Below are 21,863 nucleotides of genomic sequence, written 5' to 3'. Positions count from 1 at the left end.
TCTCTTCTTTTCACAGCTATTTGTAAGGCCTCCTCAGACAGTCATTTTGCTTTTTTGCATTTCTTTTCCATGGGGATGGTCTTGATCCCTGTCTCCTGTACAATGTCACGAACCTCCATCCATAGTTCATCAGGCACTCTGTCTATCAGATCTAGTCCTTTAAATCTATTTCTCACTTCCACTGTATAATCATAAGGGATTTGATTTAGGTCATACCTGAATGGTCTAGTGGTTTTCCCCACTTTCTTCAATTTAAGTCTGAATTTGGCAATAAGGAGTTCATGATCTAAGCCACAGTCAGCTCCTGGTCTTGTTTTTGCTGACTGTATAGAGCTTCTTCATCTTTGGCTCAAAGAATATAATCAATCTGATTTCAGTGTTGACCATCTGGTGATGTCCATGTGTAGAGTTGTCTCTTGTGTTGTTGGAAGAAGGTGTTTGCTATGACCAGCGCGTTCTCTTGGCAGAACTCTGTTAACCTTTGCCCTGCTTCATTCTGTACTCCAAGGCCAAATTTGCCTGTTACTCCAGGTAACTGTTGACTTCCTACTTTTGCATTCCAGACCCCTGTAATGAAAAGGACATCTTTTTTGGGTGTTAGTGCTTTGTTTAGAGATCATTTATAGCACTTAACACAGTTCTCCTTAACTAGAAGGATTAACTACAATCTTCCCCTGCCCTTCCAATATACATATATCAACATCACACACATGACTAGAGTTTTACAAGACAGAGAACAGCAATAACTCATTTCTTTATCCTGTAATGTACCCTATACATACTAAACATTAAATGTTTGTAGCTTTGAACCAAGAGAGATATCGAATAATACCTCTTGGAAACTAAGAACATAGAACACTGCATGGATATATCTTATTGCTTCTAAGCGTTCTGAAAAGGGCAAAAAACAGTGCCTACCTCATAAGTACCATAAAGGTTAATGAAATATATTTAAGCTCAGGCTCTATACAAAATAAACTTTCAATAAACATCAATGTATTTTATTGCTTTTGTTATGATAAAAGCATTTGAGGCTGTAAATATTTTTCTAAGAGAATGGGGCCAGCAGAGGATGAGACGGTTTGATGGCATCACCGACATGAATTTGAGCAAACTCTGGAAGACAGTGAAGGACAGGGGTGCCTGAACAGGGAAGCCTGGTGTGCTACAGTCCATGGGGTCACAAAGAGTTGGACACGACTTAATGACCCAACAACAACAATTTCCTCCATGTGCAGCTCTGGTTGTATTTCATAATTTCTATATAAAGTAATGTCTTTATTGATGATTTCAAAATAGTCATTGCAGTTTTCATATTCTATTTTTGGCTGTGTGGTGTGTGGAATCTCAGTTCCCCAACCATTGGACCACCAGGGAATTCCCATCACTGTCATTTTTATTATTTCCTCTTTGAGCCAAGAGTTGGCCAACTGCTCAAACTGTTTCAGAAAATTTCTCTATATAAAAAAAATTTGGGGGCGTCTGGACTGAGCCGCGCACTCGGATCCGAGGCTTCGCGGTCAACGGCTTCTTTGCGGGCCCCGCCGCAGCCGACCCGGCTCCTCGGTGGAGAGAAGATGGTGGGCCGGAACAGCGCCATCGCCGCCGGCGTGTGCGGGGCCCTTTTCATCGGTTACTGCATTTACTTCGACCGCAAGAGACGGAGTGACCCCAACTTCAAGAACAGGCTGCGAGAACGAAGAAAGAAACAGAAGCTTGCCAAGGAGAGAGCTGGGCTTTCCAAGTTACCTGACCTTAAAGATGCTGAAGCCGTTCAGAAATTCTTTCTAGAAGAAATACAGCTTGGTGAAGAATTACTAGCTCAAGGTGAATATGAGAAGGGTGTGGACCATCTGACAAATGCGATTGCTGTGTGTGGACAGCCACAGCAGTTACTGCAAGTATTGCAACAAACTCTTCCGCCACCAGTGTTCCAGATGCTTCTGACTAAGCTCCCAACAATTAGTCAGAGAATTGTAAGTGCTCAGAGCTTGGCTGAAGATGATGTGGAATGAGAAACAAATGTCAACATAATGATCTCAATTAAAACATATTTTTAAAATCTTAACTCAGAAGATGATCGGCTCTTGGGAGTAAGGGCAGATAAGCTTGTTATGGACTGTCCTCCACAGTGAAGTCTACCAAAGTTAATTTTTACTTTGTGTAGATCCATTTGTCTGTTTTATTTATTTTTCCCAGTGAAAAGTGTATTTTGATAGAGAGCTTTTCATTTTATAAATACACTATGAATTACTGAAATATGCATTTTGTTTATTCTTAAAATGTGTGATTAGAATGTACATATAACATCCCATTACTTACATTAAAAATACCCGGTGCTCAGTTTTGAAAGATAGGCCCCCAAAAAATGTAGAAGAAAACTGAAGAATATACTTGTTTTGCTCTACATCAGAAAGTTGGCTGGAAACTTGTGTTGATCAAAACTGAGCATTAAAATAAGAGATTATTTCTTTCCATTTAATCTCTTAAATATGTGTAATGTGCTGCTATGCTATAACAACAACTTCACCCCTCCCTTGAAATGTTTTCTTTAAATCAGTGGGTTTGATGTATTCTGGATATTTACCTCCTTGTATTTTAGATACATGTAGTTGCAGATGGCACCAGGAATTGGATGTCTGTACATTCTTAATCTGGCTGAGTAAGCTTTACCAGTTAATGTCTGCCCACTTGCCTCATATATAAACTGAGGAAATGGGTGTGCTAATTCAGCTTCTAATTCCTTTGGTTCTGTGCAGCATTTTCAAATCCCTCTTTCTGAGGGAAATACCTGTTTGGGCAGCCAGCCCTTGTTTTTTTATACTCTGAATTTCGCATGCTTGCCTGACGTAGTGTTTCTGGTTTTTTAAAAGGCATAATGTGTTGATTTTCACTGAAATCATGGTTCTGTCACTACTTTTGTAAATTAGCCTGAAACGTAACCTTCACGGTGACTGGGACGATATGCTTGTAAAAGTGTTTGTTCCCTTTTGCTTTTATCCTCAGTGTACCTCCTTAATCCCCTACCAACCCTTATCTTGTATGAGAATAAGGTGTAACTTTGTGGCTGAAGACTTGAATGAAGATAATGGGACCTTTTATCCTCTAAATAGTGACATATTATCTGCAGCCACAGATTAAATATCAGACCTAAGAATAAAGATCCTTGGTACTTAAAAAAAAAAAAAAAAATTTTTTTTTACTTCATTCATTAGAAAATGAGATTCATTCTATTTCTGCTTTGAAAAGTTCATTTCAGTTTTCTTCAGACTTATATTTAATAAAACTTGTTAATTATACTCAAAGCCCTAGAAAACAAGGGATCCATCTCTAGGACCAAATCTAGAACAGTCTTGGACTGCTCAAGTGTTCTTGTGTCTTCAGAAGCATCCTTGGTGGTAAGTGAAGGGGAAGTGAGATAGAGGAGTTTAATTGCTTTCCAATTCTGCCTCCTGGGTGTTTGCTTTTGTTTTTTACCTCCTCTTCCCTTAATAAGAAGTTTTAAAAACAAAACAAAAAAAACAAAGAGGTTTAAAAGCAAAACAAAACAAAACAAAAGACTATCATATGGATTTTTTTTTCTTTCCTGATCTCTTTTTTAAACTTTTTTTATTTTTTAACTTTACAATATTGTATTGGTTTTGCCACATATCAACATGAATCCGCCACAGATATACACATGTTCCCCATCCTGAACCCTTCTCCCTCCTCCTTATCATATGGATTTTATTTTAGGCCAGGACAGGAGGCTTGTGGAATCTTAGTTGCCCAGCCAAGCCCTCGTCAGTCAAAGTGCGGAGTCCTAACCACTGGACTGCCAGGGAATTCCCTGTGCAGATTTTGTATAGCAACTGTTAATAGCAGCCTACCTAATTAACGCTGGTAATAAAGATAGGAGACAAAAGGACCTAGAAGAGGTCCTTTCTCTAGCTGAGACAGTCTTCCTTAAGATGTCATGTTGTTTCTTTTCTGAAAGCAGAGAAATCCTGCAGAAGCCATTTAAAAATGTTTTCAATTGTGACTTTCCAGAATCTGCAGCAATTCTTTCACAGTGTGTTGAGAATGTTATCTAGGCTTAAAATCAAGGAACTCAAGAAACAGACTGCTGAATCCACCCTCAAGGGGCTCACAGTATGGTAAGGAGTGAGGCATGGTATACTCTGCCTACAGGTACTTTCACAGTTTCCCAAAAATACATCCTAAGGGCCCTCCAGGAAACGCCATGATCTTTAATTCTGAAATGCATACCCATCCTGAAATCCTCTCTCAGCAGCATTAGGAACTGCTTCCAGTTCCTCCCTTGTGGTCCAGAGGTTAAGAATCCTCCTACCAACGCAGGGGACACGCGCTCAATCTCTGGTTCAGGAACTAAGATCCCACATGCCGCGGAGCAACTAAGTCACAACCACTGAGGCCTGTGTGTTGCAATAACTGAAGCGGACAGAAAGAGCCCCTGCGCTGCAAAGAAGGAAAGCTGCTGGCGGACTGTTCTTGGGGGTGGGGATGGGAGTAGGGTGGTGTCCACTGTGCTTCCAGCTGCAGCCGCAGAGTTCACATGTGAGGGTGCCCTCTACAGGATAGGTGAAATGCCACCTGAGTTTTGATATTGATCTATGGGTGAAGAAACTTGTCCTAAGGCTTTCCTGAGCAAACAGCCTTTCAGTCATTTTTCTTATTTCAACTATATTTTTAAAATTTTAGCTTCAGTTCTATATCTTCAGGGGAGTGATGGTATGAGACTTATAGATTCTCGTTAAAAAGTCTGTGTTAATTTGATACCTGCCCTGTGTGTATGTTTCTGAGTGTGCGCCTACTTTGCAGGTAGGTCTGTGCAGTGCTTCCTTCCCTGGTGGCTCAGCAGTAAAGAATCCGCCTGCCAATGCAGGAGACTTGAGTTCGACTCCTGAGTTGGGAAGATCCCTCGGAGAAGGAAATGGCAACCCACTCCAGTATTCCTGCTTGGAGAATCCATGGACAGAGGAGCCTGGCGGGCTACAGTCCATAGGATCGCAGAGAGTCAAACACGACTTAGCCACTAAGCAACAAGAACAATGTGTTCATTACTGGCAAACTTCACGTACTACTTGAAAACTTCACACATTAGTTTCTCTATGGGCACAATCTGCTTTTTAAAAACCACTTTCCTAATCCTCTGCATTCCAGTTAAAAAATATTTCAGGTAATGAGATTTTTTACAGTTTTTACTATAAAAATAATGAGCAAAGTATGAAAGTCTGCCTCTAAGATTGAGCATGCTATTTTGCCTTTTAAGTTTTACACTGGAAATATATTCACGGAGTATGTTCCATGTGTCATAAACTGTTTACATCCTCAATGAAAACCACAAAAATGCATAGAGAACATTTTTAAAATGTAAAAAGCACAACCTCCTAATCCCAATTCTACTCTCAAGAGGTTGCCATATTATTTCTTGAATCTATCTTCAGATTTTCAAATTTTAAAAATTATTCTTCCTAGGACTTCCCTGGCGATCCAGTGGTTAATACTCCACACTTCCCCTGCAGGCGGCAAGGGTTGATCCCTGGTCAGGGAACTAAGATCCTGCATGCCACGCGGGCAAGAAAAAAAAATTTTTTCCCCTGTTATTTAAAAGCATGGGATTATACTATCACATCTCATGGTAAACGTGCTCTTCTCATTTAATAATATATTAATATATTGACCATCCTTGCACATTAGCACATGGAAATCCATCATACTTCAAGGGAGGCATGCTAGGTGGCTAAGTCATATTCAACTCTTTGCAACCCCATGGACTGTAGCCCTCCAGGCTCCTCTCTCCAGGCAACAATACTGGAGTCGGTTGCCATTTCCTCCTCGAGGGTATCTTCCCAACTCAGGGACTGAAACTGCATCTCCTGCATTGGCAGGCGAGTTCTTTGCCACTGCACCACCTGGGAAGTTCTCATTGTAACACATCAGCAAACTAAATGACACACCCACAGGCACCATGACAGCTCCAAGGCTCACCAGAAAGGTCAAAAAGTGGGCGGTGGCCCCATTTCTGCAAATCTCCACGCCCTTTCAAGGGATGCAGTACAGCACATAGAACAGATTGTCCAAAATTACTACTAAGCCAGCCCCCAAGTGATAGTCATCTAAATTGTTTACAGTTTCTAACTAACTGGCAAGTGTAGCAGGCAGGGGAATGTTCCAGAAGAATGAGAATGATCTGAATAAGAAGATCCCCCCCACACCGCCATGCTAGTCTAGTTAACTAGAATTCAGTCTAGTTATGTTTATCTGAGACTAGGAAGTAGACTTCATGGCAAGGACTTCAAAAAAGAATGTTGGATCTAGAATTACAGCTAGACCATCAACCTGGGTGCTCCCTTTTTTACTTTTCTCCTGCAGTAGATTTGGATCAAAGGAAATATTTCTTGAAGGTAAAACAGTTAAAACGTAGGGGCTGCTCTAGCTGACATTGGGGGGGGGGGGTGTCTGTATCTAGAACCCCCTGCAGATTTCTGCAGGTGGACTTCAGAAAGTCCATGAAGCCCCTGAAGTGATATACGTAACTGTAGATGCATGTGCCTTTTTTTTTTCTTTCTTTCTTTCCTGAAAAACACAAACAAGAAAAACGAAAGGGAATTCCCGGGCAGTCCACTGGTTGGGACTCAGCGCTTTCACTACCAGACTGTGACTGTGAAGTTGCTCAGTCGTATCCGACTCTTTGCGATCCCATGGACTGTAGCCTACCAGGCTCCTCCGTCCATGGAATTTTCCAGGCAAGAATACTGGAGTGGGCTGCCATTTCCTTCTCCGTTTTCCTTCACTACCAGACCGGGGTTCAATTCCCAGTCGGGGAACTAAGACGCTGCAAGCCGCGCGGCGCGGCCAAAAAACCACTGCCCTAACGGTCCATGGCCATATGACTAGATTTTTCAAAAGGAATCACGATACAGACAAGTTTAAGAATCGCTACTAATCAGGATTAGTAGGGGCAGCATTTGAAAACCGAGAAGTCGGCAGTGCTGGTGCTGGGCTGAACAATCTATTTCACACCTCTTTCTAGGATTGGAAATTACCGTTTACACACCTCTCTCCTCCCCGGGTGATAAGCTCCTCGAGGCAGGGACGCTGCCTGCCTGTGACCACCTCGCCCCTGCCACTGGAAGAGGTACACAGCAGGCACTCAGTAAATACTTGCCGTAAACATGAGTGATCTACAGCACCATCAGGGGCGGAAAGACTGAGGACCTACAGATCCAGCGCAGCCCCGTGGCGCCGAAGCCCGCGAGTCCCCGGCCGCCGCCGGCCGAGCGAATTCCACTTGCCCGCGTAGCTCCCGGGATACCAGCCACTACGACCGCGCCTCCTCTGCGCACTGCAAGCGGCCGCTCAGGCGGGAAGCAGCTACAGGCCACTGCGGCCGCCAATCTTCACCACGGCGGCCCAGCACCCGCTAAGAGACACGGCGCTGGAGGGCCCGCCCACCTGTCTTCCTATTGACTCCTCATACTCCCGGGGCCTCCTGGGGGATGTAGTTCCGAGCGTCTTGCGCACAAATGCGGGCGTTGCGAGGGCAGTCTCAGCGGTGAGTCGCGCCTGTCGGGCCTTTCTCTGCCTCCAGTAGGCCCTGCGGGCTCCTGGCAGAGATGGTGTGCCCAGCGGATTTCAACCTCAGCGCCTGCCCGCCTGCTGTTGCCCTGCGGTGACACTTCCCCTTTATCCTCGGGCCATTCTTCCTCCAGACGAACCGCTCCTGCCGCAAACGCGGAGTTTGGACCGAAGGGGTCCTGAAGGTGATGACAGTGCTGCAGCAGGAATCTCCTGTCCACATCCGTGGACACCGCCCACGGCGTGCTAGGCGTGAGAATGAAGCTAGGATTTCTTCCACGATGCCGGCGGCGCTTGCAAACATTATCTGGTTGACTTCCATTATCAACCTATTTGACAGATAGGAAAACAATTTCAGAGAAGTGGAATAATTTGCCCAGGTCACACAGCTTCTAGATCTTGGAGTCCCATATTGCCTCACGACTCCGTGCAGCTTCCAAACTCATCAACATTTCAATGCAAGGTGAGGAGCAGGAATGAAATGACCGGAGCACCAAGAAGGAGGGGTCAGCTCTGCCAGTGATGAGGAGTGGGAGGTGGAAGCAGAGACAGAATTAGGTAAACCTAACCTCAAAGGATGCATGGAAGGGAAAGCAGTTGCTTTTGGCGGTTAGGGACTGTGTGCTCAAGGCCATCCTCCTAATAGGGGCCATATAAATACTGGTAGAACAAACAACAAAATTTTTTCCAATTTTTTAAATTGTAAAATGTTTGGACCTCCCTGGTGGTCCAGTGGTTAAGACTCCATGCTTCCACTGCTGGGTTCACGAGTTCCATTCCTAGTGGGGGAACTAAGATCCTCCATTCCACATGCCCCCCATGGGGCAGGGGGGGCGGCGTGTAAAATGTTTAAATACTTAAATAGTTAAAGAGTAAAATGAATACCCACTTACACTCCATCTAGATTTAACAATCAAAATAAATAATGTGTATAGCACTTTAGGAGAAGGCAATGGCACCCCACTCCAGTACTCTTGCCTGGAAAATCCCATGGACGGAGGAGTCTGATGGGCTGCAGTCCATGGGGTTGCTCAGAGTCGGACGCGACTGAGCAACTTCACTTTCGCTTTCCGCTTTCATGCACTGGAGAAGGAAATGGCAACCCACTCCAGTATTCTTGCCTGGAGAATCCCATGGACAGAGGAGCCTGCAAGGCTACAGTCCATGGGGTCACAAAAGAGTCAGACACAACTTAGCAACTAAAGAGCAAACACAGTACTTTATAACATATAAAGCCTCTGGTTTAAGGTTACCATAATGCAAATGAAGCTCTCATTTGGTGACCTATTCTGACACTCTTAATGCATTACCTGGGACAGGTCAAAACCACCCATCACACCCCACTTTGGAGAGTTGGCATCCTCTCCCACTTTTTCCACCCACTGAGGGAGTCAGAGGTTGTCCCAGAAGTTGGTTCACCCTCAGAGACAACACCCACTCCAGTGTTCTTGCCTGGAGAATCCCAGGGATGGGGGACCCTGGTGGGCTGCCATCTATGGGGTCGCACAGAGTCGGACACGACTGAAGTGACTTAGCAGCAGCAGCAGAGACAACAGCTACAATATGTTTCTCAGAGGGAAGTTCATTACCTGGAAACTCACTTTGAACTTGAATGGTTACCCTCTCAAAGTCTCAGATTTCTCCCTTAAAATTCAATACACTGGTGGATGAGGGAGAGTTTGGGTCACAGTGGGATCCATTATTTTCAATTTCAGATAAACACAGGAACTCTTCCACAATCTTCCCAACAGGGCTTTCTATTCTCTTAATAATAGATATGTATTATGTTCAGATCCCCTGGAAAAGGGAATGCTACCCACTCTAGTATTCTCTAATGGAGAATACCATGGACAGAAGAGCCTGGTGGGCCACAGTCCATGGTGTCACAAAGAGTCAGACATGACTGAGTGACTAACACTTTCACTTAATTATATTCAACGTCATAAACCTCTTTTATCATGAGGGTTGGGGAGACAGGATTGATATGTGCTTTGAAGCTAAACTAATTATGAAATGATTTTTTAACTTATCTTTTTTCTTATTATAAAGGTAATACATATTGATTTTAAAGGCCCCAAATGATGCAAACTTGTTGTCGAATGTGATACCCCTGATGACCAGGAATGGAGAAAAAGTCAGAGTGTCAGGGCTGACAGCACAGGTTGGACCCTTGGCAGCAGTTCCACTGGATCTAGATTTGCCATGTCCCCAAATAAGCACACACTCACGTATAGTCACAGATGTACAGAAAGAAGAGCTCATCAACACTCCATTTGTTAATCAAACATCTAAAATGCATCCTGAAGACTATAATGCTATTTTCACATTTCTTCATTAAAAAAAAAAAAAAATCACTGGGGACTTCCCTGGTGGTTCAGTGGTAAAGAATCTGCCTGACGATGCTGGAGACACGAGTTCAATTCCTGATCCAGAAGATTCCCACATACTGCAGAGCAACTAAGCTCATGTGCCACAACTATTGAGCCTGTGCTCTAGAGCCCGGGAGCCGCAAATACTGAGTCCATGTGCTGCAGCTACTGATGCTTGGGCGGCCTTGAGCCCGTGCTCCCTGACAAGAGAAGCCACTGTGTTGAAAAGTCGGCGCATCACAACTAGTGAGCAAGCCCCCGCTCTTTGCAACTAGAGAAAAGCCTGAGCAGCACCAAAGACCGAGCACAGGCAAAAGTAAATAAATAAATAAATAAATTTTTAAAAATATATCATTGGATGGGACTTCCCTGGTGGTCCAGTGGCTGGGACTCTGAGCTCCCAATGCAGGGTGCCTGAGTTCGAACCCTGGTCAGGGAACTAGACCCTACATGCCGCAACTGGGGATCCCGCACTTGGCAACGAAGATCCTGCATGCCTCAACTAGGACCTGGAGTGGTCAAATAAATAAATATTAAAAAGGAAAAAAATAACTGGAACCGCAAAAAATGAAAGCATTGTGAGCCTCTCTTGACCTAGGAAAGCCTCAGCAGCAACAAAGCACTATCTTTCAATACCTCTCTGCCTCAGAATTGCTCCTGTTGCAAAAAGCGTCACTGAAATTGCAAAACATCCTGCTGTAGAGTGGAAAGTCCCACTTCCTACGAAGTTTAGTCATAGGTACCTTAGTCTTAGCTTAGAGGAGTTTCCTGGCCAGTCAGATCAGCGTCAGAGCTCCCAGGAACCGGAAGGATGCTTTGTGGCATTGCACAATTTCATCACTTCTGTGGAAGCAGTGGGAGACTGCCTTCCAGAATCTTGTGCAGGTCCTGGTCCCAGAAAAATCCCAGTTAAAACCCTTCTGGCCCAACCTGAGAATTTCACACATCTGATATTTGCACCATAAAGGTGCATTTGAGTTCATCCATTTTTTTAAGGGAAGATGTTGGGTTTGAGTCTTATTTTCTCACCAGGATCCAGAAAACCAGATGTTATCAGTTGTTAAATCCCAAACACTGAATAGTCTGTAAAATACAAAGCACATGGACCATCAATATAAATTCAACCAATTGAAACTCAAGGAAGCCTTGATCCCAGGTTGATCATACTCAGGGCTGTTTGTTCAGCCAGACATCAGAATGCTGTCACTGACCTGCTGGAATGATCAGCATGGCCCATTTTGAGCCTCATTGGTCAGCCGTAAAGGTGACATCCAGGGTTAATGATGAATAGTAAAATAAAGTATCGTTATTGGAGGGAGACAGTGTTACAAAGTGGTTAATAGAGTGAGTTTGAACCCTGACTCTGGGGCAGGTCTCTAACCCACTAATCCCAGCTGTAGTGAATCCTGAATGAATCCTGCTCTGAAGGGATGCTGCACAGATTTTAGAGAACAATGGGTATAAAGCACAGAGTTTAAAAAAAAGGCACAGAGTAAGCATCATTCAGAGGTAACTGTATCACCAACAAAACATTTGGAAAAATATCTGTAAGCCAAACATTTCATGACAAAGACAGCAAGTTTCAATCAGGATATGGCATTATTTGCCAACTCAGTGATAGAAATGCCACCATTTTGCAACCACCATTCTAGCAACTGATTTAGGAAGGGATCATCAATGAAGGCTAACACCATGGGGTGAAAGACTGAGAGCACAAGACCCTTCCACATGCCAGTTTACATGTTAATAACAAAGAAAGAAAATGACCTTTTACAATGGAGAGATCTCAAGGATAAACAGGATATATCCTCAATCTAATAATGAGGAAACAATCGCACAAATCTACACTGAGGGACATTGTGCTTGGAACAGACTTTTTTTAAAACATTAATGTCTTCAAAGGAAGAATTTCAAAAGGTGAGGGGTGGGTTTCCCTAGTGGCTCAGTGGATGAGAATCCACCTGCCAACTCAGGGGTCACAGATTCAATCCCTGGCCTGGGAAGATCCCACGTACTTCGGAGCAACTGAGCCCATGTGCTGCAACTACTGAAGCCTAAGCACCCTAGAGCCCATGCTCTGCAACAAGAGAAGCCGCTGCGATGAGAAACCTGTGCCATAACCAGAGAGTAGCCCCTGCTCTCCGTAGCTAGATAAAAGCCCACACTCAGCAATAAGGACCCAGCACAGCCAAAAATAAACAAGTTAATTAATTTTAAAAAGTGAGGGGAGAAAATTCCCTGGTGGTTCAGTGATTAAGACTCTGTTCCCAGTGCAGGAGGCACAGGTCTGATCCCTGGTTGGTGAGCTAAGATCCCACATGCTGCACAGCAAGGCCAAAAAAAAAAAAATATTAATAATAAAAATTTTAAAAATAAAAGATGGGGGGATGTGAAAGTGTTCTAGATGAAAGGAGACTACAATGATATGACAACTAAAAGCAATGCATGATCTCTGACTGGATTCTAGTTAGGAAAAAAAAATTTTTTTAATGAGCTATCAAAGACATTATCAGGATAACTGGGGCATTTGATTACAGACGGATTGTAGTATTGTTAACAATATTAGATTCCCTGAGTGTGATAACAGTATTGTGATTATTTAAAATAATATCCTTGGAAAAAAAAAACAATATCCTTGGGAATTCCCTGGCGGTCCAGTGGTTGGGACTTGGTGCTTTCACCGCTGTGGCCCAGGTTCAGTCTCTGGCCGGGGAATTAAGATTCCATTCCGCAAGCCCAGAGGCGTGGCCATAAATAAATACATAAGTAATTATCCTCATATTCTTGTTCTTAATATTTAGGATGGTTAGGGTATTTGGAATGATACCTGATATGTTTTCAACTTATTCCTAAATGCTTCAAAAAAGAAAAAACAGAAGTGTGCACGGGTGTATGAGAGGGAGAGAATCACCAAACATAATATGTAAACAACTGATGAACAGGGGTTGAGAGCATATACGTGTTCGTTGTACTATGCTCTTAACTTTTCTGTGGATTTGAAATTTTTCAGAAACAAAATTGAGGATAAAAATCACTGTAGCAGAGAGAGAGCAGTTAAGAGAGGAAGAAGTCACGCCGCCCACACCACGTCCATTAGCTTCGGGGCCATGGCTGGGGCCCCACACTGGGCTGTGAGCCCTAAGGACACCTTTTCACCCTTGTTTCTCCAGCATCCTGGCCCAGAACATGTGTTCAGTAACCGTACGTGTATGACGCCCTCCCTCCGGCGTCTGCTCCTAGGAAGTCATGGCAGAGTCAACTCTGGGACAAATGAGTCACGGTGGTGGTCCCAGGCGTGGCATTCCTAGGCCTTTATGTTGCTGGAAGAACCAGACAACTGGAACTACTTCCACAGGAGTGATCCTAGGGCTTTTCTCTTGGCATGCCTCCAGACCTCGCCTGTCTCCTCTGACAGGGAAGGGCAGAGTTGCAGGGCTGTATCTGCTGCTCCTCATCCTCCTACCATTGGCTCCGGAGGGTTAATAAAACCCCAAGAGTCTGGAGGAGAGAAGCTGACCAGAGGGACTGACCTTCATTGTGATTCTCTCCAGCATGGGACCAGGGACTCTGTTCCCCACTCCCACTCCCACCTTCCTGGGAGGAAGGAGGGAAGCATCTGAGAGGCTTCCAAAGATCAAGAATCTGGAATCCAATCCCAGACCCTCCCTCAAAGACTAACCCACCACTCCGAAGTCCAGCCTGGGTCAGTGACAGCTGGCGTGCAGGACCACCATGTGTCTGACAAGGCATTGAGCCCTCCCACCTGGAAAAACCTCTGATTCTTTGAAGAAGAGGATGCAAGCCAGCAATGACACACTAACAGCCTTAGTCTTGGTTCCCCACCAAAACACAGAGCACTTCCTGTGCCTTTTCCGTTATTTCACAAGCTGCATCTTTTCACTCTCTGGGCACCAGGACAGACAGTAGTTTCTTCCCTCAGAAGCAGGACGACTGCCTCCAGTCTCTTCTGGTCACCACCATGGTCAGGACCCGGAGTGACCATCTACTCTACTCCCTGGAAGAGCTTTTGCCCTATGACTTCGAGAAGTTCAAGTTCAAGCTGCAGAACACCAGCCTGGAGAAGGAGCACCTCCGGATCCCCCGGGGCCAACTGCAGACAGCCGAGCCAGTGAAGCTGGCCTCTCTGATGGTCAATCACTATGGGGAGGAGTATGCCGTGCAGCTAACCCTGCAGGTCCTGAGGGCCATCAACCAGCACCTCCTGGCAGAGGAGCTTCACCAGGTGATCAGCCCAGGTAAGCGGCCCCAAGCGCCCTCCTCTTTCAGTGCAACTGCTGGCTGTTCGTGGAGTTGGGTGGAAGGTACAAGAGGGAACTTGTGTTCAGGCCAGTGCATACTGACTTGGGGGTCCGGAGTCCCAGGTCTGCGACAACTCCTGTGACTTCTTCAGCTGATCAAGTTCTGTCCCCTTCTCTGGTCTTTGCAGCTGGAGCAAAGCTAAAGCTCCCAGTGGCTTTAAAAAAACAAACAAACCCAGGAGGTTGAGGTTCTGATTATGGGGCCAGATCAGGAGAGGCAGGGGCTGGATGCCTGCTGGTAGAGTCCTTCACTTCATTTGACATTTACACCTACAGACGAGTATCTTCCGTTGAGCAAGAAACTAACCACTCCTATCAACTGGGTTGATGGGTAACATTGTTATCTCTTTTCAGTTTTGAGTTCTCCTCTAACACATGTCACAAGAGTATTCTAAAATTCTCAAAAGGGCTTTCTCCTTCCTTCCTTTTCTTTCTTTCCCTCCTTATTTCTCTTTCATCTTTTCTTTCTTTCCTCTTTTCCTTCCTTCTTCTTCTACCCCTTTGCTGTCACTTTCTGATTTTATTACACTGTGATCAAAGAATGTGGTCTATTGGATTTCTGCTTTTCGAGAGTCTTTTTTTTTTTTTTTTGAGATTTGGTGGGGGCAGGGGCGCTACTCTGGGACCAGTTTAAAAAAACTATTCTTCGATGTCTGAAATTTTCTTCTATATCTAGATTTTAAGAATATATCAGGAATGCTTTTCATGTCCTTCTATGAGGTAGAGCAGTTTACATAACAAAATTTCTCTGCTCTTTGAAAGAGTGATAAAGCTAGACTGTAATCTGAACCTGGTATAATTTAATGAGGATAATTTTTAATTTTTTTTTATTTTAAAACTTGGTTATGAGCCTCTTCAGGGTTTTTCACCAGTTCCTGAGGCAGTTTTTGTAAAATATGTTTTCCTGGAAAGCCAACAACAAAGTGTTTTAAGCAATCTTAATTTTACTATGGACTTTTTCAAACCAAAAATTAAGGTGCTAATTATAGGTTATTTTCTTTAGTAGTGGTTTTCAAATTGTATCCCAGGAAGACATTTCAGGGATTCTTTAGAAAGTTGGCAAATACTTGATTCAAAATTTATGAATTGTTTAACTTACAAAACTAACAAATTCATATTAAAATGTGCCATTAACCAAATTTTAAAATACTGGAGGCCATCAGTGTGATAGTTCATACTATACTTGAACTCCTTTTTATGGAGATGTTGAAATTCAGCCCTTTCTGTCATTTATGTTTAATTAAATATTGCCCTGACATTTCCAGGCAAACTTGTTTTTTAAACTGTTTACACTGAACTGAATAAGTTAGGATTTTATTCATTTCATGAAACCAAATTTACAGCAAAATATTAGCTTCTAAAGTTTTTTTTAATGTGAATTTATTTAATTGGAGGCTAATTACTTTACAATATTGTATTGGTTTTGCCATACATCAACATGAATCCGCCACGGGTGTACACGTGTTCTCCATCCTGTTCCTCATGACCCTTGATTTCAAACTTTTGCGCCTATCTTTATTGACTGATAACTGAGTTTTGTAGATCTGTAAATCACACACATTTAAATGTATACCAATTACTGTATACCAATAAACTATTCTATGTAAGACCTTATGTTGGAAACAACTTCTGCCTAAAAAAGTTTGAAAAGTACTACTTCAGAAATAAGACAGCAGATAATGAATATGATCTTATTAAATGCTAATTGACTGCCATTGTCTAGAATGTCCTGAACTTCCCTAATTTCTGAGGGGGTTCTCTCTTCTCTCCCTTTCCCCAAATCTTGACTGTGAGCACCGGGCATTCCCATGCCTTTTCATCTCATTGTCTTTTCAGAGTGTCGGATACAAGAAAGTGACACAGACAGCTCAGCAATGTCGGGTTCCTCTGGGGAGATGAAGCCCAAGAGCCTAAAGACCCCAGATGGTCTGGAAGGTGACAAGCAGCGACAAAGTGCTGATGGGGCTGGCTGCCCACCCTCCAGCCAGCCTGAGGCTAGCAGGGGGCCCCAGAAGAAGCCTCTGGGCAAACAACGAGATCAGAAAGGCTCTGAGGGCCTGGAGGTGCAGAGCAAGCTGGGGGCCAAGAACACGACTCTGTCTTCCAAGAGAAGCCCCTTCCTCACCAAGATGCCGCGAGAGAAGGAGAAAGGGAGCTGTCCAAGCGTCAGGCTGCGGAGGAACGCCAGCTCTGCAGGAAGGCTCCAGGGACTCACCAGCGGGTCGTTGGCTGGGTCCCCAGGAAGGAAAGAAACAAAGATATCGGAAGTATATTTACCTTCAGGAAAGAAGCGACCCAAAAGTCTTGAACTTACCATTTCTCCAGAAGAGACAGGACCCCTCAATCCAGAAATTCTTCTGCTTCAGGAGAAAATGAACACTGAGAATCCAAGCTCAGCAACCACTGCCAGCGAAGTGGCCACTCTGAAAACAGGACCGACCGTGACTCTGGAGAAAGGCTTCAGGAATCCAGGGCATGCCACGACCCTGGAGGGGACAGCACTCAGGAATACACCTTTAAGTGTACCACTGGCTGGAAAGATGATGATTGGGGAGCATCTAGAACCCACAGCTCCTTCAGAGAGGAGTGGAACTGGGGCTCCGAAGGCCTCCAGTGTGCCCCATGAGCCTTCAGATCCAGAAGTCTCTCCATCTTCAGGTAAGAAAGGACCTCAGGGTCCAGAAGACCTGGTATCCTTAGGAATGATGACTGGTGCAGGTTTTCCCGTGTGTGTGCACAGTTGACTCTTTGTGACCCTGTGGACTGTAGCTCGCCAGGCTCCTCTGTCCATGGAATTTCATAGACAAGGATACTGGAGTGGGTTGCCATTTCCTACTCTAGGGCATCTTCCCAACCCAGGGATCAAACTTGTGTCTGTGTTTCCTGCACTGGCAGACAGATTCCTTGCCACTGCACCACCTGGGAAGATGCACAAGCCTGCTTTTATCTCTACTCTATCCATTTCACTGGACCCTTGAGTCCACCTTGAGGGCCTCAATCCTTTGAAAATCTGATTGTAGGTTCTGAATCCTGAAAAAAGGCATATCTGCACATCTTCACAAAATGTTGCAGTGTTGAATACATTTCAGCTAGTTAGCTCTTAGACACTTCTTTAGAATCCCCAAGGGCTTCTGAACCTCAGGTTGATCATCTGGGAAAGACTAGGTAAATATCACCTTACAGTACTCCATGGCAGTATGTCAAGGGGCTGAGATTCTGCCAGTCTGTCTCTCTGAGCAGAGAGGAAGCTGGTGGCCAAAATTGTAGGTCTCTTTTACTAGAGGCAGAACTTAGGATGATGGGTTGTGAATGACAGAAACACCAAAGTAACAGAACTGAAACAAGATAGACATTTGTTCCCCTTTCACAAAAATGACACATAGTCTGGGATGAATGTGGTACCCTCTGGCTAGGAACCCCAGCTCCTGCTGCTTTTCTGCTCCACAGAGTTTGAAGCTCATGGTCTCAGATGGTAGCATCCTCATTCCAGGCAACAGGATGGAGGGACAAAGGAGAATGGTATCACTTAGGGAAGGTTTTTGGAAGTTTCTAGATGCTGCCCATGATGCCTCTGTTTACAGCTTCTTGGCCAGAATGTACAGACATACCTCAGCAATAAAGTGGGTTTTGTTCCAGACCACTGCAATAATGCAAATATTGCAGTAAGCCAGTCACAGCAAAGTTTTGGTTTTCCAGTACATATGTCTACACTATATTGTAGTCTGTATTAAGTGTACAATTATGTCTAAAAAAACAATGTATATACCTTTTATTTTTGTCCTCACTGCATGGCTGTGTGATCTCCATTCCTCCACCAGGGACTGAACCTGGGCCACGGCAGTGAAAGGGTTGAATCTAACCACCAGACCACCAGGGAACATCCACACCTTAATTTAAAAATACTTTATTGATAAAGAATGTTCACCATCATCTGGTAGCACAGGGATGTCGCAAACCTTTATTTTGTAAAAAATGAAGTGTCCCAATAAAGGGAAGTGCAATGAAATGAGGTGTGTCTGGAGTCACATGACCACACCTAACTGCTAGGGAGGCTGGGAAATGTAGTTTTGGGGGAGCAGGGGTGAGGAAGCAGTAATATGGACCACAAACAATGTCATCATAAGGGAAGAGGGAAACTGTCACTGGGGAGCTCGCAGTCTCACTTACAGATATGAGTTCCTGGGACCCTGAGAGAGGAGGTGGTGGGAGGGGACTCGCGGATTAAGTGTGTTTCTATTTCCTCTTGTGTCTCCTATTATTTCTGTTTTATGAAACTGTGCTGGTCTTGGAGCAGAGCTGGTCACGGCTGTAGGTCATCATGGTGGGTTACACCCTTCAGCCTTGTAAAGTTACTGCTGTACTTTCACATCATGTTTTCTGAATTACAATGTGAGCAGTGGCTCATTCATTCCTTCATTCAACACACACGTCCCAAATGTTTACCAGGTGCCAGGGGTTCTGCTAGGGTCTCTGGGTTCAACCATTAGCGAGTAACCATCCCCTGGGAACTCAAGTTATGCACCCTCTCAGTGGTGGTATGTGGTAAAGCCAACACCAGTAGAATGTCTTCCCATCTTTATACCACCTGTGTCAGTGTATGTGCAGGAGGAAGGCATAGAATTTATAGCAAAACACCTTTCTTTAGGATAAATGCCTGACAATTCCAAGTTTCAGGACTGGCATGAGATCCAGGCCTTAGCCCTCAGTCCGAGTGTTCTCACTGGAGGGAAGTTGGGGGAGGACAAGCTAGGAAAAGGCCTCAGTCTAACAGAGAATATTCACATCCCAGGCACAGATTCTCACCACGTTGATTTGCAGCATCCCCTGGTAGCATCTTGGGTTTGTCACTCAGGAGCTTTTTCCATTGCTGTGTCCTCAGGGAGGCTGCAGGACAAGGCTGTGTGTCCTCTCTGCCATGCCCAGGAAGGAGACCCAGTTGGTGGCAGCTGTGTGCACATCTCCTGCAGCTGCTCTGCGGCTTCCAGGGACCCTGAGGCCTCACTCAGCCGCTCATCCAGATGCCCCCGGTGCCAGGACTTGCTCCCGGGGAAGAGCCATGGAAGCCGTGAGTGGCAGGAGGGCCTGCAGATGGCCAGTCTGAACCCCAAGAGCCTGCCACAGTGTGAGCGTCACATGAAGCAAGCACAGCTGCTCTTCTGCGAGGACCATGGGGAGCTCATTTGTCTTATCTGCCGGCTGAGCCAGGAGCACCGGGGCCACCGGGTGCGCCCCATTGAGGAGGCTGCCCTGGAATACAAGGTAGGGCTTCCTGCATTGGGACCCTTCTCTGCTGGGCACCTGAACACACCAGAGGGGTTCCCTGAAACGCTAGGAGCTGGTGCATTAGCCAGCATTCTTGGGCTGTAAATGGCAAACACATACAAATAGAGCCAGCAAAGAGGGATGCTGCACGTAGCTCAGAGGTCTATGGGAATCTAACTTCAGATTTGGCTGAATCCAGGTGCTTACAAGAAATCTTCCTCACCACCTTTTGGCTCTGCTTCTTTTGGTGTGATGGGGTCATTCTTCCTCTGGTTACCTCTCCCCATGCTCCTGGCTGCAGCACCCCCAGCTTTATTCCCTGAAGCAAATTTTCCCATCTAGGGTTGGCACCAACTAAAGATGGCAGGGGCCAAAGTTTAAGCTTCAACAAATGTTTTGTGTGTGTGTGTTTTTCAGGAGCAAATTCAGAAGCAGTTGGACCATCTGAAGGAGTTGAGAAAATCTGGAGAGGAGCAGAGATCTCAGGGCGATAAGAAAACAGTGAACTCCCTGGTAAGGTTGGGGGTGGTCTGTGGCCTGTCATTGACTGGGTTCACCCCTGTAGAAGGAAGCAGGGAATCCAGAGTGAGCAGGGGTCCCTCAAGTCCTGTACTGGCTCACAGGGAAACATAGCTGATCACATATTTAGAGTCGTCTGCTCCTGGGGGGCAGGGAATAACAGGTGTCCAGAGATGAGCTTGTCCCTGGGGATGGAGTCCACCTCCAGCAAGGGGCATCTCCCAGGACCCGGTCACACTTTCTTAGACTCACCACAAAATGGTTTAGAGAAACAGATGCTGTAAGTGAGGAATGAGATTGAGGAAAGGGGAGGAGAGACTTTCTACTTTAAATACTGCTCCATGTTGTTTTCATAATTGCTGTTATCTTTTTTTTTTTTACAAAAGCCATATTTATTTTTAAAATATATGGTTAAAGTGGACATTGTCTTTTAAAACTGTGGTTCTGTAACACTGCAGATTCCAATAAGTACCACTTAGTAGCCTTCCTGTTAAGGTGTCGTCCAGACTCTTGGATGCTTTAGTTGCTTCTGTTTTGCCTTCGTGCGGAGGTGCCTAACTAACCCACAGAGCCTTGATTTGTCTGATGCATTTCTGTTGGTTGGATTTCATCTCCCTGAATTCCAAACTTGTCAGGACCCACCACACGGCAGTGAGAAACAGGCAAAGAAAACAAAGGGCAGGATGAGAAGGAGGGGGGGTGGCAGATGTCCAGGTGTCTGACTTTTGGGAAACTGCTGAAAGAAAGAAAGAAAGTGAAGTTGCTCAGTTGTGTCTGACTCTTTGCAACCCCATGGACTGTAGCCTACCAGGCTTATCTGTCCATGGGATTCTCCAGGCAAGAATACTGGAGTGGGTTACCATTTCCTTCTCCAGGGGATCTTCCTGACCCAGGGATTGAACCCAGGTCTCCCACATTCCAGGCAGACGCTTTAACCTCTGAGCCAGCTGAATGGTAGTCAAATGAAAACCCTTTCCTATAACCCCAGGTGGCTTGAACTTGTGGGTGGAGCAGAGGTCAGGGGTGCTCCTGGTGGAGTGGAGGACGGTGAGGCAGGAGCCTGGGCTGCTCAGGGAAAGAAAAGTGTCCAGCCTTCCCTTCAGACGCAGTGACATGGGCCCTTATGAAAAGGAAATGCTGTTTTCAGGCCTTCACCCCCTCCTCCTTTTTCAAATAATGAAAAAAAAATTTTTTTAATCATAGAAAAGAGGGTAGGAAACCTCCTTTTTACAGCAGAAAGCCAGCTAAAACAAGTACAGAAGAAGAATAATTGAATTAGAAGATTTCCACTATACAGTTGGCACCAACAGGGATCAGCAACAGAAGCTAATTTTTTTAGGAAAAAACCAGCAGAGAACAGCATACTTATATACTCTCAAACTACCACTCCCCAAATTACTTAGTAATTATAAAGGAAATAATATATATTTACAGTAGTGACCGGTAGACCCCTCCTTAACCAATTACCAACCATAGAATCCCTATACTGATGATGGCAAACTGGATAGTCTTTGCCTCCCAATGGGATGGGCTAGAAAGAGCATGGCATTAGGTCTATGGCACTCTCACCCCCTACCCCATGTTTCTCCTGAATTTAATCATGAGCAAAACTATCAGAGAATTTTAGAATATAGGCCATTGAACAGGACGGTTGACCCGTCCTCTTAAAAAAAAAAAAAGTCCACATTACTGCCATCAACAACAAAAGGTGTCCCAGATTCCATGTTTAGGAACATCACATTGGAAGCTTGAGACTCGCCACATGTCTCAAGTTAGACACATGTGGGAGTATCTATGCCCCCGTTTAGTGCTT

General features: G+C 44.8%; 2 protein-coding genes across 2 annotated transcripts in view; both read left to right on the top strand.

Moving 5' to 3' along the window:
* The first annotated feature begins 1,476 nt into the window (after nt 1-1,476).
* LOC104988894 (mitochondrial import receptor subunit TOM20 homolog) lies at nt 1,477-2,261 on the top strand. The gene has a single exon (XM_010840365.1). The coding sequence runs from the start codon at nt 1,578-1,580 to the stop codon at nt 2,013-2,015; it is 438 nt and encodes a 145-aa protein (XP_010838667.1). The 5' UTR covers nt 1,477-1,577; the 3' UTR covers nt 2,016-2,261.
* Nucleotides 2,262-13,830: 11,569 nt separating this feature from the next.
* MEFV (Mediterranean fever) overlaps nt 13,831-21,863 on the top strand; it is a 14,702-nt gene continuing 6,669 nt past the window's right edge. The window contains 4 exon segments of the mRNA XM_010840363.1: nt 13,831-14,206; nt 16,106-16,927; nt 19,149-19,528; nt 19,949-20,044. Of these exon segments, the coding sequence (XP_010838665.1) occupies nt 13,930-14,206; nt 16,106-16,927; nt 19,149-19,528; nt 19,949-20,044 (1,575 nt within the window). The 5' untranslated portion in view covers nt 13,831-13,929.

This window comes from Bison bison, unplaced genomic scaffold (genome assembly GCF_000754665.1).
Source record: "Bison bison bison isolate TAMUID 2011002044 unplaced genomic scaffold, Bison_UMD1.0 scf7180017864144, whole genome shotgun sequence".
Lineage (NCBI taxonomy): Eukaryota > Metazoa > Chordata > Mammalia > Artiodactyla > Bovidae > Bison > Bison bison.
The sequence above is the reverse complement of the archived record's forward strand: the minus strand, read 5'-3'. Positions and strand labels throughout refer to the sequence as shown.